At 48.8% G+C, this 16,144-nt stretch overlaps 1 protein-coding gene across 1 annotated transcript in view; it reads right to left on the reverse strand.

The window, feature by feature from the left end:
• Positions 1 to 1,624: 1,624 nt before the first annotated feature.
• The window catches only part of PLEKHD1 (pleckstrin homology and coiled-coil domain containing D1), a 38,079-nt gene continuing 23,559 nt past the window's right edge, over positions 1,625 to 16,144 (reverse strand). Inside the window, exons 7-13 of the mRNA XM_074393074.1 lie at positions 8,838 to 8,932; positions 6,794 to 6,887; positions 4,904 to 5,082; positions 4,189 to 4,321; positions 3,705 to 3,849; positions 3,107 to 3,256; positions 1,625 to 2,793 (exon numbers count right to left, since the gene is read on the reverse strand). Of these exons, the coding sequence (XP_074249175.1) occupies positions 2,624 to 2,793; positions 3,107 to 3,256; positions 3,705 to 3,849; positions 4,189 to 4,321; positions 4,904 to 5,082; positions 6,794 to 6,887; positions 8,838 to 8,932 (966 nt within the window). The 3' untranslated portion in view covers positions 1,625 to 2,623. The remainder of the gene's footprint in view (positions 2,794 to 3,106; positions 3,257 to 3,704; positions 3,850 to 4,188; positions 4,322 to 4,903; positions 5,083 to 6,793; positions 6,888 to 8,837; positions 8,933 to 16,144) is intronic.

The raw sequence follows: 16,144 nt of genomic DNA on the forward strand, positions 1-16,144 counted from the left end.
TCCCCCTCCCACGTTCAAGGGATTCTCCTGTCTCAGCTTCCCGAGAAGCTGGGATTACAGGCACCCACCACCCCCAGATAATTTTCGTATTTTTAGTAGAGATGGGGTTTCACCATGTTGGCCAGGCTGGTCTCAAACTCCTCACCTCAGGTGATCCGAAAGAGGTGGGATCTTTAAGAGGTGATTAGGTCATGAAGACTCTGCCCTTATGAATGGATTAATGTCATTATCAAGGGGGCGTGTTTGTCACACAAGAATAATTTTGGCTCCTCTTCCTCTCTCACTGTCTTTTTGTCCTTCAACTGTGGGATGATGCAACAAGAAGGTCCTTGCCAGATGCCAGCACCTTGATGTTGGACTTCTTAGCCACCATATCTGTGAGCCAATACATTTCTGTTTCTTAGAAATTACCCAGTCTCAGGTATTCTGTTATAGCAGCACAAAGCAAATGAAGATTAGCACTTTCCTTTCTGGTTAATAGCTTGCCCAAGAAAAACAAATGCATTTGAAAATTCACAAAAGATCTCTCTAAAAGCAAGCCGTGATTAAGTCTTTAAAAACAAAGGAAACGGTCATCTTGGTTTTATAAACATTCTCCTTCAATTCAAAGTTCATCTTTCATATGTATTAAAGAAACAAGTTCCAGGTTTATGCAGGTTTATACATGTTTAAAGTTTTACATTTAGACTCAGCCCTGTCAAATGCATTTATTCCAAACGGACTCAGCCCTCTCCCCGGCTAGATGCTGCAGAGACTAGATGAAGCCTTCAAAGTCCTCCTGTCACTGAAAGGGACCACGGAGATCAGTTTTGGCAGACAGCACTGAGCAAAGAGCAGGGCAGCCCAGCCTGAGCTTGGCCAGCCTAGCACAAGATGTGCATGTGTTCTTAGAGGCAGCGATGCTTCTCTTTCCACAGAATAGGCTATGGGCTCCCAGTGACTTGCACCTTCGGCTGGGGCTTGCCTAGAAGCTATCTGTCTATCTCTCAGAACTTCTCTGTTTTCCAAGCAGCAAAGAATGAGCACCTTTAATGCCAGCAGTATCCAAGAGCACCCTGATCCCAGAAGGACCCCTTTTCTGGAGAGGCCAATAGCTTCAGGTAGCTTTGGAGGGTGGGCCTGCAGGGAGAGGGGCTGGGCAGTCTGTCTGTCCACAAGTGAGGTACAGACACACCCTGAGCGTCCTGGAGGGTAGTGGTCTTCTACAGAAGCTACAGATTGATGTTTGTGATTACTGGCCTCATCACAGGCCCAGTCTCCCCGTCTACCAAGGTTCATGGTCGTGCTGCTTCACAGGCTGAAGCCTCTGCAGGGAGAGGAGGCAGCAAGGTGACTGAAGCAGGGACAGTTGGGAAGGAGCCATCTGTGATCTCTTGACCAGCAGGAACACTGGCTCCTTACCCAGCCAAGAGTATATAATGCAGGAACCAGAGTGACTTTCCTTCACTCCTGAGCTTGTTTTGTTTGTGTTTGTTTGAGACAGGGTCTTGCTCTGTCACCCTGGCTGGAGTGCAGTGACATGATCTCAGCTCAGTACAGCCTCAACCTCCCAGGCTCAAGCAATCCTCTCATTGAAGCCTTTCAAGTAGCTGGGACTACAGGCGTGCACCACCATGCCCAGCTATTTATTTTATTTATTCTACTATTTTTTTTTTTTTTTTAATAGAGACAGGGTTTCACTGTATTGGCCAGGCTGGTCTTGAACTCCTGACTTCAAGTGGTCTTCCCGCCTCAGCCTTTCAAAGTGCTGGGATTACAGGCATGAGCCACTGTGCCCGGCCCACTCCTGATCTTCTTACATGTCCTCTGGGAGAGCCCCCAGTATCACTGCTGGTCCCAGCTCCCAGCCAGGGCCCTAGGTGCACATGCAGGAGGGACATGGCACCATCACTCTGCCCTCACAGGGTGCCGAGGCTGTGTGAGTGAGTAAGTCACCAGAGGAGGAGAGGACTCATTGGGTGGTCTCACAGCCAGGGCCGGAGCTCAGGAAAGGCGGCACTGCGGTGGGTGTGTGGCATGTCAGGAGCCCAGAAACTGCTGTCCTAGGCCCCTTTCCTCCCGACACCTTGATGTGGTGTAAATGAGGGGCCTCAGCCAAGGGACATGTCACTGAGTGTCAAAAGCAAAGAGAGGGTTAGGAGATCCCAGGGAAAATGGAATGTCAAGGTGAGGAGATGAGGTCTTTCTACATAAGGACCAGGGGCAGGGCCGAAGAGTCCCAGAGAGGTCCATGGGCACCAGAGTGGGCAGCCATCTTCCTCAGAGCGGCAGGCCCTGCCCGACCGCACAGTGGTAGACAGCCTCTCCCTGCCCCTCTCCCCAACGAACACAAATCTCCACATACAGCCAGACTCTGTCCTCACCTCACCATGACAACCAGCACCCGCTCGGGTCTGTATGGCCCTGGTGTAGACCCAAAGGTGGGGTGTGGGGTGAGGGTGAGGAAGGCAGCGTCCCTGTCCTTTGAGGGCCAGGCTGGCCCCCAGATGGAGCTCTGCCCCAGAGGAGAGGCAGGCTCCAGACCAGAGAGGCCAGGAGCTGGTAGAGTGAGGCCTCCCTCTGCCACCCCTTCCCCTCCCCGACCCATCCAAGGGAGACTTGGGAGGCAGGGGAGGAGCGCCCATCACTTTCCGCCCCGGGAGAGTGCTGAGGGGGCTCCGGGCTGGGTGGCCATGATGTGGTAGATGGATTCCCGGAAGCGCTGGTCCCTGCTGAGCCGCTTGGCCACCTCCTTTAGCTCCTCCATGTTGTTGGCATCCAGCTGGGAGGTCATGAAGGACTGGGATGGCTTCACTGGGGAAACAGGAGCCCGATAGCCTCATGAAGAGCACTCCCTCCGCAAAGGCCTGGCTCTGTCCCCAGCCTCACGCCACCCCTCACTCCCTTATGTGTGCTGAGCTTCTTCCAGCCCCTTCCCACCCGTGGGCTTCCATATCCTTCAAGAAACTCAGGGCCCTGAGAATTCACCCATTTGTTCAAGGATGGTGGGGTTCAAGGTTCAAGGTCACACTGTCCCGCCTCAGAGCTGGACTAACCCTTCTCGTTCCCCATGCTGCCCTCTTCCTGCCTTGTCACCACCCCCCAGGACACGCAGACAGACACTCACTGTCATTCCAGGAGGTGCTGGACCTGCGCCGGTGGAAGCGGCAGCTCTTGATGCGGCGGGTGGCTGCCTTATGGATGTACACAGAGTTCTTCATGATGACAGGCATCTTGGCCTCCAGCTCGGCATTCCGGATGCACTCCTCAAAGAACCCTGTGGTGGCAGGGCCAGGAAGGGTGAGGTTCACCTGCATCCTTACCCCCAGCTGGTTCCTCCCTCCCAAGGATTCTGGTGAGGTTGAGTGGGAAATATGGTGACCCCGTCCCTTAAGGTTCCAGAGCCACCTACTTAAGGGGGCTTTCTCTGCCTTTCAAACCACAATCTGCAGCCATCTCAGGGCAGGTGTGCTGAGAACGGGACTCTGAGCTTTTGACAAATGGAAGAAGCTCCCAGCTCTTTTCCCACCCCAGATCCAACAGCCACAAGAAAGCAGTGGCACATAGATGCCCACAGGGAGGGAACTGGAGAAGAAAGCCTTCAACATTCATGGAGCGCCTCATGCATAGCAGGCCCTGTGTGGGGTTCCTGGCTCTACAGGGCCGGGACCCCATCTGGGGCTGAGTGCCAAGGTTGGGGACTGGGACCTAGAGGCAGGGCTTACTTTTCAGATGGCTCACGTCCGCCCGCATCCTCTCCTCCTTCTCCTTATTCCGCACCTTGGAGTTCAGCCCCTGTTCCAGGCTTCGCAAGGCCCCCTCTGCCTCCCGGAGACGCCTCTCCAGGTCCATGCGGACCTTCACCTCAGCCTGAGGGTGATGAGAGGGAAACAAGAAGGAAGTCGGGTCCTGGAAGCAGCTGCCATCTTCCCCGGAAGCCTTCCCTGGTCACCCCTGGCACAATGGGCTTGGATGGGAGTTATCACATCCTGCCACCAAGTCTTACCCTTTGAACCAGATGGCCTGGACTTGGCCCCTGCACCCAGCAGCTGTCTGTCAATGATGCAGCAGACTCGCTGCTTCCCCTCGTGGTGGCTCCTGACAGAGATAATTCATCCAGCTACCCGGTAAAGTGCAGGGGTGGGAGGGGAGTCTCCAAGGGAGGGGAAAGGCCCTGGGACCAGCTGCTCTGATCAGGCCAGTTCGCACCTTGAGCTCCCGCTCAGCCTGCTGCTTCTCTGCCGTCAGCTCCTGCAGCGAGTTCTGCAATGCCTGGGACTGGCTGGAGTAGAACTCACGCTCCTCCTCCAGGGCCCGTGAGCGCTCCTCGTTCTCCTTCATCCTGCAGGGACAGAAGAGGCACTTACTCAATGCTTACTCGCCAGAAGGGATTGCCAATGGGTGGGCAGTTCCTCTGAGAGATCTGGGCTGGAGAAACCTTGAATCCCAGAGCTTCACAAGCCCCTGAACTTCGTGGGTCCAGGCACCCAGGGGATGAAATGGATGGTGTGGCCAGTGATGGGAACCCTGGGCTTAGAGTCAGAAGACTGGAGTCCTGGCTCCAGAGCTTGCTGGTTCTGTGACCTCAGAAAAGTCATATAACCTCTCTGAGGCTCCAATTCCTCATTTGTAAAAGGGGGCTGAAAAACTTGCCCAGGCTGCCCCAAAGCATGGTGACAAGGACTTAATGACTCTGCATGGTTCCCACCATTGCACGAGATCATTATCAAGCCAGCTTTGGGTAGTGAAAGTCCTCCTCCCACTTTCCTGGTGGGGAAACTAAGTCCTAGGCAATAGAAAGTGAATGACCCCTACTTGGTCAGTGCCAAGTAGGGTCAGAACCCAAAAGTCTGGGTGTCCGGTTCGAGGAAGGTTGCTAGACCCCGAAACTCATCATGAACTCGGGGGTCCGGCGCTCCCTCACCGCTTCTCTGCCAGGAGCTTCTCCTCTAAGAGCTGCTGCATCTTCTCCTCGATCTGCCGGAGGTTGCTATGGAGACCCCCGCTGGGAGGGGGCTGCTCACTCTGATTGGCCAGTGTCTGCAGGTGGTTCTCGTTCTCCTCCAGCATTTCCAGGGTTTTCTTCTTTTCTATGGAGAGTTCCTGGCATGGAGGGAGGGAAGGAAAAGCAAAGCCCAATTTAGGTTCTCCAACGTGGCTGCTGTCACCTGCCTTTCCATTCCAGGGAGTGACCCACTCCCCTGTCAGTCCTCTATGGCAGCTGAAATGTCTTAATTCTTCTCCAGAGCTGAAAGGCCCAGTTTTCTCTCACAAGAGGGCAAGGTTACTCCTCCATCAAGGGAGTCGTAAAGGAGCCCAAAGTGCCTTCCACTGGAGATGGCACCTACTAGAATGGGTCGAATGACCTTCTGGGGTCCTTGTTCCTCCAGGGCAGAGTGAGGAGATGTATTGGGCTTATGTGAAAAACAGCCAACAGGAACAAGGCCAAGAACAGATTTACATGCTCTCCCCACAGATTGAGGCTGCAGTGAGCTCTGATTGTACCACTGCATTCCAGCCTGGGCAACACAGCTAGAGCCTGTCTCAAAAAAATAAAATAAAATAAAATAAAATAAAATAAAATAAAATAAAGTCTCTTCATTAACAGACTGGGATCTTGTACTAAACTGCATTATACAGAAGCAGTGTGGAAAATATCCACGGGAACCACCTCCCATGATATGAAACGGGAAAGATAAATGAATAAAGGCCCCATAAGCTCCAAGGCTCCCGTCAGTCAAGGGAGACAAGAAACCTTTGCAGCCTTGATGGTAATTCATGGATACAGCACAGATATGGGCCACACGCCATATGTGCCAGGCCCACTTCAGAGGATGGGCTTGGAGAGATCATGAAGACACAGTCTAGTGAAATTCACTTTGGAAAACGCGCCTAGCATGTTAAGTCCCATAAAATATGTACAAAATGCTGTGGGAGCCAAGAGCTCAGAGAAGTTTGACTTAAGAGATATGTGAGCTGAGTCTTAGAAAGGTGAATAGAAGTTTTCCAAGCAGAGAAGAGGTGGAAAGGATACACTATGCAGAAGGAACAGTGTGGGCAAAGGTGTGGAGCATGAAGGAGCTTGCTTCCTTGAGGTACCTGAGCTCCGTGATTTGGAGCAGGGATTGGGAGTCTTTGTGCAGGACATGGAGGGGCAGCAGAGGGAAGAGTGAGGCAGAGGTTGCGATGGAGAACACTGCTGATTGGCCAGTGTCTACAGGTGGTTCTCATTCTCCTCCAACATTTCCAGGGTTTCTTCTTCTCTATGGAGCGTTCCTTCTCCCAGAGGGAAAGGGAGGCAGGGGCCAGAGTTTGCAGTTGCTTGCCATGCTAAAGAGTTTGTACTTTGTCCTTGAGGCATGTCACCTCCCCTCCCCATCCCAGTTTCTGTGGTATCAGGTGATGGTGACCTGGCAGTTGATTTCCTTTTATGTTCAATGTCACCCAGGAGCAGCCAAGTGAACAAGCCATGAGAAGAAAGTGGTGGGCAGCTCCACTGCCCACCTTAACTAATCCTCCACCTGGTATAAAAATATAAGCATCAGACGTGGATTTCCTGAGGCCATGGTAATACCAAGGACAAGCCTGAATTTGTCCTTCTGGGTCTCGGAACAACCACTTCTTGCTGTGGGCCCCACGCATGGGCTGGAGTTTCTGATGATCCGTAGAGAAGAGACCCTTTAGATCAGCACCCCTCCATGCCCATTCCTCTTACAGATTACCCCCTGGGGAAACATTGCTGGAAAAAACAGTGTCATGTGGTCCAGCCAAGCAGCCTGCCACCTGGTCAACTAACCCACCAGTGCCCCCTCACCTCCAGCGTCTGTTGCAAGGACTCCGTAAGGTGCCTCAGTTCCTTTTTCTCTTGTTCTACACCCTTAAGGCATCTTGCAGTCAGTTCCAGCTCCCTGTGGGGACAGAGGGCTGGGTATGGCAGTGCCCACTCTCCCCAGCCCCACCAATCACCTCTGCACATGAAAATGCTTTTCCTTCACTTCCTGATGTGGCTCAGAAGGGCTCTTGAATGGCCAGCCCCTCTGCATAGCTGGGCCCTGACAGCAGCTGTAGGGGTCTGGAGCTGAAAGAAGCCCCAGCCACATGGGGTTAGAGTTACTTGTTGCAGTTACACATGCATCTGTCACCTGGAATAAACCTAGGGTACCCCACAGGCAGAGGGAAACGCTGGAGAAACAACGGGGCCCCAGCCTCACCCCATCTTCCCTGGACAGCACTTGCTAGAACCCATGTCATCCTGACACAGAACATGGCTAAGGCCCGTCTCTAGGGTAACAAGCTCCTTGCTGCCTTCTTCACAAGCTTCAGTCACCTAAGGCTTTTACACTAGTTGCCCCTTATCCTACTTGGAACATCTTTCCCTTCTCCTGCCCAATTTTTCAAATCCTACTCACCTTTCAAGGCCCAGCCCAATCAGCCCTGTATTCAAGCCCACAGGATCATGCATGTGTCTCAATTCCCGTAACACAGGAAATCTGCACCATGCCTTCTGGCACCTGATTATGTATTATTGCACTAATGTTTCCTGGGTGCGGGTCTGGTTTCCCCAGCCAGATCATTCTGTTCCTTCTAGTATGTGGCAACATTCTGGAAGCTGAGTAGGTGTTTGGCTATTTACTTAGTAAGATCCTCTGGGTTTTTCCGTCCTCAAAATACGTATTTAATGGACACCATTGTATAAGTTGTTAGAAGAAAACTGTTTCTGGGCTGTCACTGATGATGTGTGGTGATGACAACAATCATGAGGATGATGATGATGACCACCACCATCCCCCCACCACCCACAGCAGTGGTCTCTACATTCCCGGGGGCTGCCTCAGAATCACTTGGAGTGTTTTTAAAAATATATAGAGAGAGATTTCTGGCCTGGTGCAGTGGCTCACACCTGTAATCCCAATATTTTGGGAGGCTGAGGTGGGAGATCATTAAGATCAGGTGTTCCAGACCAGACTGACCAACATGGCAAAACCCTGTCTCTAATAAAATTACAAAAATTAGCTGAGCATGGGGGAACACATCTGTAATCTCACCTACTTGGGAGGCTGAGGCACAAGAATTGCTTGAACCCAGGAGGCAGGGCTGCAGTGAACCAAGCCACGCCACTGCACTCCAGCCTGGGTGACAGAGTAAGACTCTGTCTTAAAAACAAAACTATATATATATATATATACACACACACACACACACACACACACACACACACATCTCCAAAATTCATAACAGTCCACTGAAAACACACATATATATAGATTTTTTAAAAACCATATGTATGTGTATATAAATATACACAGTCATATATATTTATATATATATTTATATATATATATATATATATATATATATATATATATATATGCAGAGAGAGAGAGAGCGACAGAGACAGAGAGATTTCTAGGCTCTACCTTTAAGAGATTATAATTCAGTAGAAGATGATTATAATGTACAACTAGGTTTATAAACAATATATGGCACTAAAGATCCCAAATGACATCATTCCCAAAAATGTGAAAGGACTGGGCAGGGAAGACAGCAAATGTTGGGGGCCTTGGCCAACAGCACCTCTAGGCCAGCGTGTCCTGTCTGACTCTGGGTGAGAGAGGCTTTCACGAAGGCAGGAGGCCTTGTGGCTTGGAGGGATGCTCCAATGCCTTATGCTCTAGTGGGTAGAAATGACCTCATTTGTCCGGGGCAGAGGAGTCTACAGATTTTTCTGGAAACACCCAAGCCTGGAGCCTTGGGAAGATAGCGTCTCCGAGGTGGAGGTCTCCTCAGTTCTGATGGGGAAGGTGGGCTCTGCATGCCCTAACTTGGCAGCACCCCCAGCTCCCAGGAGCTACCACCACCTCTTGATTTGCTCCTGCTCCATTCTCAGCTCCTGCACCACTTCCTCGAACTGCTGCTTCTCGGCCTCCAGCACCTGGTTGAGGCGTTCAAGTTCCTGAAGAGACCAGAGTGGAAGAGAAGGGTCACAGGCAGCAAACCACCCCTGAGATCAGGATCCCCCACTCTAAACCAAGGGACCCTCTGGGATTTAGCACAGCCTGGGGCATGTGCTGTGCCAGACCTGGAGTTAAGTTCTGAGGATGGCTGGCCCCACTCAATGATGCATAGTCTCGACAAACCCAAATCCATGATGAACTGAGCCTACTGAAAACACGTTTTGCATGCTGAAAGCTGGGTTTAGGAACACTCCCAACATTATTCCCTGTGGTTGAAGGTAAGTATAATGCTAGACGTCTACTCTGCAGGGCAGCTCCAGTCACTGCCACCATCAGGCAGGTTGGCTGTCCCTCACACACAGAGGAGAGAGCGGTGAGTGTGTATTTCCATTCAAGACCCCTGGAATGTTGTCTGTTAGAAGTGGCAAGGAAAAGCTATTCCCAACCCAAAAGTCAGAGCATAAGAACTTTTTTTTTCTTGAGGTACCTGGGAAGCAATGACTCCAGGTGGCTTCAGCTTGCCTTTGCTCAGGTCCCAAAGTGGAGGAGAACTAGAAAGTGCAGGACAGGCCCCAGGGGACCAGACTTCCCCCTTCAGGAATGCTGGGAAGCCCAAGTGTTTTCCCAGCAGGTATCTGTCCTCCAGGAGTCCTATTCTCCTGGGGTTCAGTGGCAGGTGGCATTGGGGGGCACATTTCACATAGTTGGGCTTGAAGCATTTTTGTGACAACTGCTTTATTCCTCCACATTTTACACTGTAGGGGGATATTATTTCCACATTCCCTTCCTTTCTCATCTTCCAGCTCTAAATTACACTTTCATTTTCACCTGGGGGCTTTGTTGCCAAGTTTAGCGGAAAGCCCACCGGGGAGGGAGGCCATCTAAATGAAGAAGTTGCCATGCTCTTTGAGGAGATGCCAAGAAGGAATAAAATATGAGGCAGAGGAAGGAGCCTGCGTTCAAACCCTACGACCTCCATCTCTAAACCACTTACCCAAAGAGTTGCTGTTTTTTTCCCTTCTAATCATTATCGGTACATCGGCACTTTGGGCATGGATCACTGGTTACAAACTGACCTCAGTTTGCCAAATGTTGTCATCACCAAGGCTGCTCACTGCTTACTGGTTTTATTATTATTATTTTTAAAGATGGAGTCTCTGTCACCCAGGCTGGAGTGCAGTGGCATGATCATAGCTCACTGCAGCCTCGGACTCCCAAGCTCAAGCCATCCTCCTGCCTCAGCCTCCTGAGTAGCTGAGACCACAGGCTCGAGCCACCAAGCCCACCTCTCACTGTTATTCGGATGCTCCTCCCAGGCACCCTGCATGGCTACAGTGCGCCTGCTAAAGGTGAGTGGCTCCATGGGACTAGCTAAGGCCAATGGAATAAGAGCAGAAGTGTGTTACTTCCAGGCAGATGCCTTTAAGAGGCAATTCGTGATATGCTACGTTCCCTTCCCCCTGCCATGGCAATCAGTGTCTAGATATGAGACATAATATAAATATAATTAAAATTTTATTCCTATAGACCCCAACTCCTCTGTAATGAAATAAAAGTTTGGAGCTTCAGAAAAGTTAGAAACTCCCTATTTTATTCATTCTCAGTAGCTGACACGTGATATTGGATAATGCTAATGATGATAAACCCCTTTGTAGCCTCAGATTCGACAAACCTGACACATTTCCTCTCCTCAGTGGGCTCTGCCTGCTGGGGCAGAGCTGTTTAGAAGCCTTGGGAAATTACAAGCTGTACGCATCTCAGGGCTTACATCTGAAAAATCACAAAGGCACCCAGCTTTTTTTTTTTTTTTTTTTTTTTGAGACGGAGTCTCACTTTGTCACCTAGACTGGAGTGCAGTGGCCTGATCTCTGCTCACTGCAACCTCCACCTCCTGGGCTCAAGCAATTCTCCTGCCTCAGCTTCCCGAGTAGCTGGGATTGCAGGTACACGCAACCATGCCCGGCTAATTTTTGTATTTTTAGCAGAGACGGAGTTTCACCATATTGGCCAGGCTAGTCTCAAACTTCTGACCTCAGGTGATCCGTCCCCTTTGGCTTCCCAAAGTGCTGGGATTATAGGCATGAGCCACCATGCCCAGACAGGCACCCAGCTCTTACAAGTCTGAGGTCTCTACTGCTTCAGAAATGATCACCTGGGACTGACCTGGAGGCTCCACCTCCCTCCTGGAAAGCCCATTTCTCCAGCACTCCAACTTGCAAATATTTCCCACTACTTAATATTACACTGGGATATCTTTTTGTAGTTGAACATGGGGGGAGGGTCAATGATTAAAACCCACTCTTTCCCTCCCTAGCATTTAAGTGCCTCGTGAAGCCAGCAGATCCCAGCTATGCCTCTGATAAGCAGAAAGTGAATCTGATTCACCTGAAAATAATATGGCAAGACAAGCATTTGGCTTGGAATGATCGGAATCCCCCGCCTTCCCCAGTGGTCCCAGATGTATGCGATCAGATGCTTTTCTACCTGAGTCAGTGCTACATGTGCCTGGGCAGCATTTACTGCTCTGTGAAAGAGTCAAAGAAACAGGCACGCATGAATCAGCAACTCCAGGGTCAAAGGAAATTTAAAGGCAATTAAAATCTCTGTCAGATGCTTCAATCTCCTTCTTGGTTTTCCTGCCAAGAGATGGTCCGAGCTCTGCTTGACTGGCTCTCATGACAGCCCAGTTCACCCCTGAACAACCCTGGTAAAAGCCTTTCCTTATCGGCTGAACTGTCTGCTAGCTAATTCTATTCATTCATGCCACACGTTTGTTGAGTGCCTAATATGGTTCAAGCATCTGCCAAACTATGCACTGAGGACGTGAAGATAAACAAAAACAGTTGTATCCCTGCTCTCAGGGAGCTCACAGTCTAGTGCAACTATTAATGAAACCAGGTCCAGGAGAGGTGGCTCATGCCTGTAATCCTAGCCTATGGGAGGCCAAGGTGGGTGGATTGCTTGAGCTCAGGAGTTTGAGACCAGCCTGGCTAATGTGGCAAAAAACCATCTCTACTAAAAATATAAAAAATTAGCCAGGTGTGGTGGTACAAGCCCATAGTTCCAGCTACTTGAAGGGCTAAGGCAGGAAGGTCCCTTGAGTCTGGGACGCAGAGGTTGCAGTGAGCCGAGATCATGCCACTGCACTCCAGCCTGGGCAACAAAATGATGCCCTGTCTCAAATAAATAAAATAAAACCAGGACTTTAGATCAAATGCAAACATGAAATATTACCAAAATAACCAGACACATTACAGTAGCATTAGAAACCAAGATACATGATATGCAGGACAGGGACATGTTCTATGGAAAGCTACCCTGATGGGTGTCGAGCAGTATGGGGTGGGGTGAGATCAGGTGATTCTTAAGCTGGCGGATGAAGGTGAATCAACAGAAGGAAAAGGAAGGAGCAGTCCAGGCAGAAGGAAAGGTACGTACAAGGGCACTGTGGGAACCTACTGCTCTAAAATAATCCAGATTGGCCCATATGGCTGGGCACAGAGTGAGAGTGAACGTGACGGGAGGGAAGCTGGACGGGCTCACAGTGGCTATCATTTATTAAGCACTTCCGACGTTGCAAGCAGTTTCTATGTAGTCCTCCCAATACCCCTACCGTGGAGTACTGCCTCATTTCAGAGAGTGCTACCTGTGCCCTCTCTGTCGGCTAGATCCAAGGCAATCCAGACCACTCCCACCCCCTCCCTTCCCCCTTTATTTGCTATTTATGTGCAGACAACACCTATGTTGATACCTCTAGTCTCTACTCCCGGTTGAGCTCCATCCCCTTATATCCAACTCCACATCTCCAGCCAGATATCCAAAGATATCACAAATACACGTTCAGGAACAAATTCATGATCTTCCCAGCAGAGCTTGTAATCTCCCCAGTGTACCCTGACTCGGGGAATGCACCACCATTCACTGTGCAGGTGAGAAACTTCGGAGTCATGCTTCACCCTGTCCTTCTCCCTCTATTCTTTCCCCTTCAAGTCCAGTTCGTATTGCCACCCCCTGCAACCCTGCTCTAGAACCTGACAGGCAACTTGTCTTCATCTCACTGCCCTGCTCTGGTTCACACGCTGTTAGGTCTTGCCTGGACTAATGCAGTGACCTCCCACCTGGGCTCCTTGCACTCTTTTTGGCCCCTCTTCATCCTTTTCTCCATACTGCAGCCAACTACTTAAAATAGAAATCACTGTAATCCCAGCACTTTGGGAGGCCAAGGCATGTGGGTTGCCTGAGCTCAGGAGTTCAAGACCAGCCTGGGAAACATGGCAAAACCCCATCTCTACAAAAAATACAAAATATTAGCTGGGCATGGTGGTGTGCACCTGTGGCCCCAGCTGCTTGGGAGGCCGAGGCAGGAGGATCACTCGAGCCTGGGAGGTTGAGGCTGCAGTGGGCCAAGATCGTGCCATTACACTCCAACCCGAGTGACAGAGGGAGAAAACCTCCCTGCCAAAAATGGAAATCAAATCATATTACCCACCCTTTTTCCTCACTCTCTACTCAAAACCTTCATTGCTTCTTCTTGGTCAGGAAGAGAGATTAAAAAAATAGAAGGTTATTTTTAAAAATTACATACAATGAATCAGTATATTGCCATTAAAACTGATGTTTTCAAAGAATGTTGAATGACATGGGAAATGTATCATGTTAATGAAGGTATGATGAAAAGTATAATGAAAAGGCAGTCCATAAAACTGAATATCCAATATGCTCATAATTATATTTAAAATATATCGTATTTAAGAATAATCTATACGGGAAAACAAGACTAAAATGAAAAACATCAAAAAGTTTAGTGACAGTTGTCTGTCAATTATGGGATTAAGGATAAATTTTACTTTCTTATTCATGTTTTACAAGTTTTCTACACAAAGCATTATTTCTACCTTTAGGGGAAAAGTTATAGATTAAGGAGAAGAAAGAAAGAGAATTGAAGAACTTCAGTTCGCGTCCAGCATGTAAGGAATTTAGAAGTCGTCACTCCATTCTAATAAGTAAAAAGCTCAACAAGGCCGGATGCTGTAGTTCATGCCTGTAATTCCAACACTTTGGGAGGCCAAGGTGGATTGCTTGAGCCCAGGAGTTTGAGAACAGCCTGGGCAACACAGTGAGACCCTGTCTCTAAATAAAATAATATAAATTTAAAAATCAAACAAATTGAAAAATCAACAAGTATTCTTACATCAACGGAGAAATGAGGTCATAGAGCAAAGTTCTATTCCCAAAATTGAAAAGATGAGCAGATTTTTTTTTTTTTTTTTTTTTTGAGACGGAGTTTCGCTCTTGTTAACCCAGGCTGGATTGCAATGGCACGATCTCGGCTCACCGCAACCTCCGCCTCCTGGGTTCAGGCAATTCTCCTGCCTCAGCCTCCTGAGTAGCTGGGATTACTGGCACACGCCACCATGCCCAGCTAATTTTTTGTATTTTTAGTAGAGACGGGGTTTCACCATGTTGACCAGGATGGTCTCGATCTCTTGACCTCGTGATCCACCCGCCTTGGCCTCCCAAAGTGCTGGGATTACAGGCTTGAGCCACCACGCCCGGCCAGATGAGCAGATTAATACAGCTTGGATATTTGTTCCTGCCCAAATCTCATGCTGAAAATGTAATTTGTAATCTTGGAGGTGGGGCCTGGTGGGAGGTATTTGGATCATGGGGGCAGATCCTTCATAAATAGCTTGGGTCACCCCCTTGGTGATAAGTGAGGTCTTGCTCTGAGTACACAAGAGATCTGATACACACGAGATCCACTCCCTGCAACCTCCGCCTCCTGGGTTCCAGCCATTCTCCTGACTCAGCCTCCTGAGTAGCTGTGATTACAGGTGTGTGCTACCATGCCCCACTAATTTTTTGTATTTTTAGTAGAGACGAGGTTTCGCCGTGTCAGCCAGGATGGTCTCGATCTCCTGACCTCATGATCCACCCACCTCGACCTCCCAAAGTGCTGGGATTACAGATGTGAGCTACTGCACCCAGCCAAACTCCTTTATTTTTTATATTTATTTATTTAGATGGAGTTTTGTTCTGTCACCCAGGGTCTGGAGGACCATGGTACGATCTTGGCTCACTGCAACCTCTGCCTCCTGGGTTCAAGTGATTCTCCTGCCTCAGCTTCCTGACTGGCTGGGATTACAGGCACGCACTACCACGCCCAGCTATTTTTTTGTTGTTGTTGTATTTTTAGTAGACATGGGGGTTTCACCATATTGGCCAGGCTGGTCTTGAACTCCTGACCTCAGGTAATCCACCCATCTCAATCTCCCAGAGTGCTGGTATTACAGGTGTGAGCCACCATGCCCAGCCAATTAAACTCCTTTAAATGTAATTGAGCTGAAGTTTTCTTTTATCAAATGAAAGTAAAATAAAAACTTTTACTTTTCTTATTTGTAATTGCTCTAACAGATAATAGCAAACGAATAGCTGATTGTGTATAATTATCTATCTGCTGTATACACTTATGTATAAGTGAAATGAATGACAATAATATTAAAAGAAACAGGAAGGAAGAATTGGAAATATTTTGTTATTATAAGGTACCTGTATTATTAGTGAAGTGGCATAGTGTTATTTGAAAGTGAATTTGGATTAGTTGTAAATGTATATTGCAAAATCCAGGATAGCCACTAAAAAGGAGAGAAAAAAGAAATATAACTGATATGCTAAGTGAAGAGAGAAAATTGAATTGTATGAAATGCACAATTAAAACCCAGTAGGGGCCAGGCATGGTGGCTCACATCTGTAATTCCAGCACTTTGGGGATGCGAAGGTAGGAGGATTGCTTGAACCCAGGAGTTTGGGACCAGCCTTGGCAATATAGCAAGACCCTGTCTTTATTTCTTAAAAAATAAAAAATATCATTTTCACTCAGGATTCTAATAAATGTGATTTTTAAAAAGATTTTAAAAATTAAAAAGAAAATAACACAGAAGGCCAGTCATGATGGCTCACACCTGTAATCCTAGCACTTTGGGAAGCCAAGGTGGGAAAATTGCTTGAGCCCAAGAGTTTGAGGCCAGCCTGGGCAACACGGCGAGATGTAGTCTCTACAAAAAAAAATAATAATAATTAATTAGCCAGGCATGGTAGTGCATGCCTGTAGTCCCAGCTACTCAAGAAGGCTGAGGAAGGAGGATTTTTGAACTTGGAAGGTCAAAGCTGCAGTGAGCCATGACTGTGCCACTGGACTCCAGTCTGAGCAA

This window comes from Saimiri boliviensis, chromosome 2, assembly GCF_048565385.1.
Source record: "Saimiri boliviensis isolate mSaiBol1 chromosome 2, mSaiBol1.pri, whole genome shotgun sequence".
NCBI classification, from domain to species: Eukaryota; Metazoa; Chordata; class Mammalia; order Primates; family Cebidae; genus Saimiri; species Saimiri boliviensis.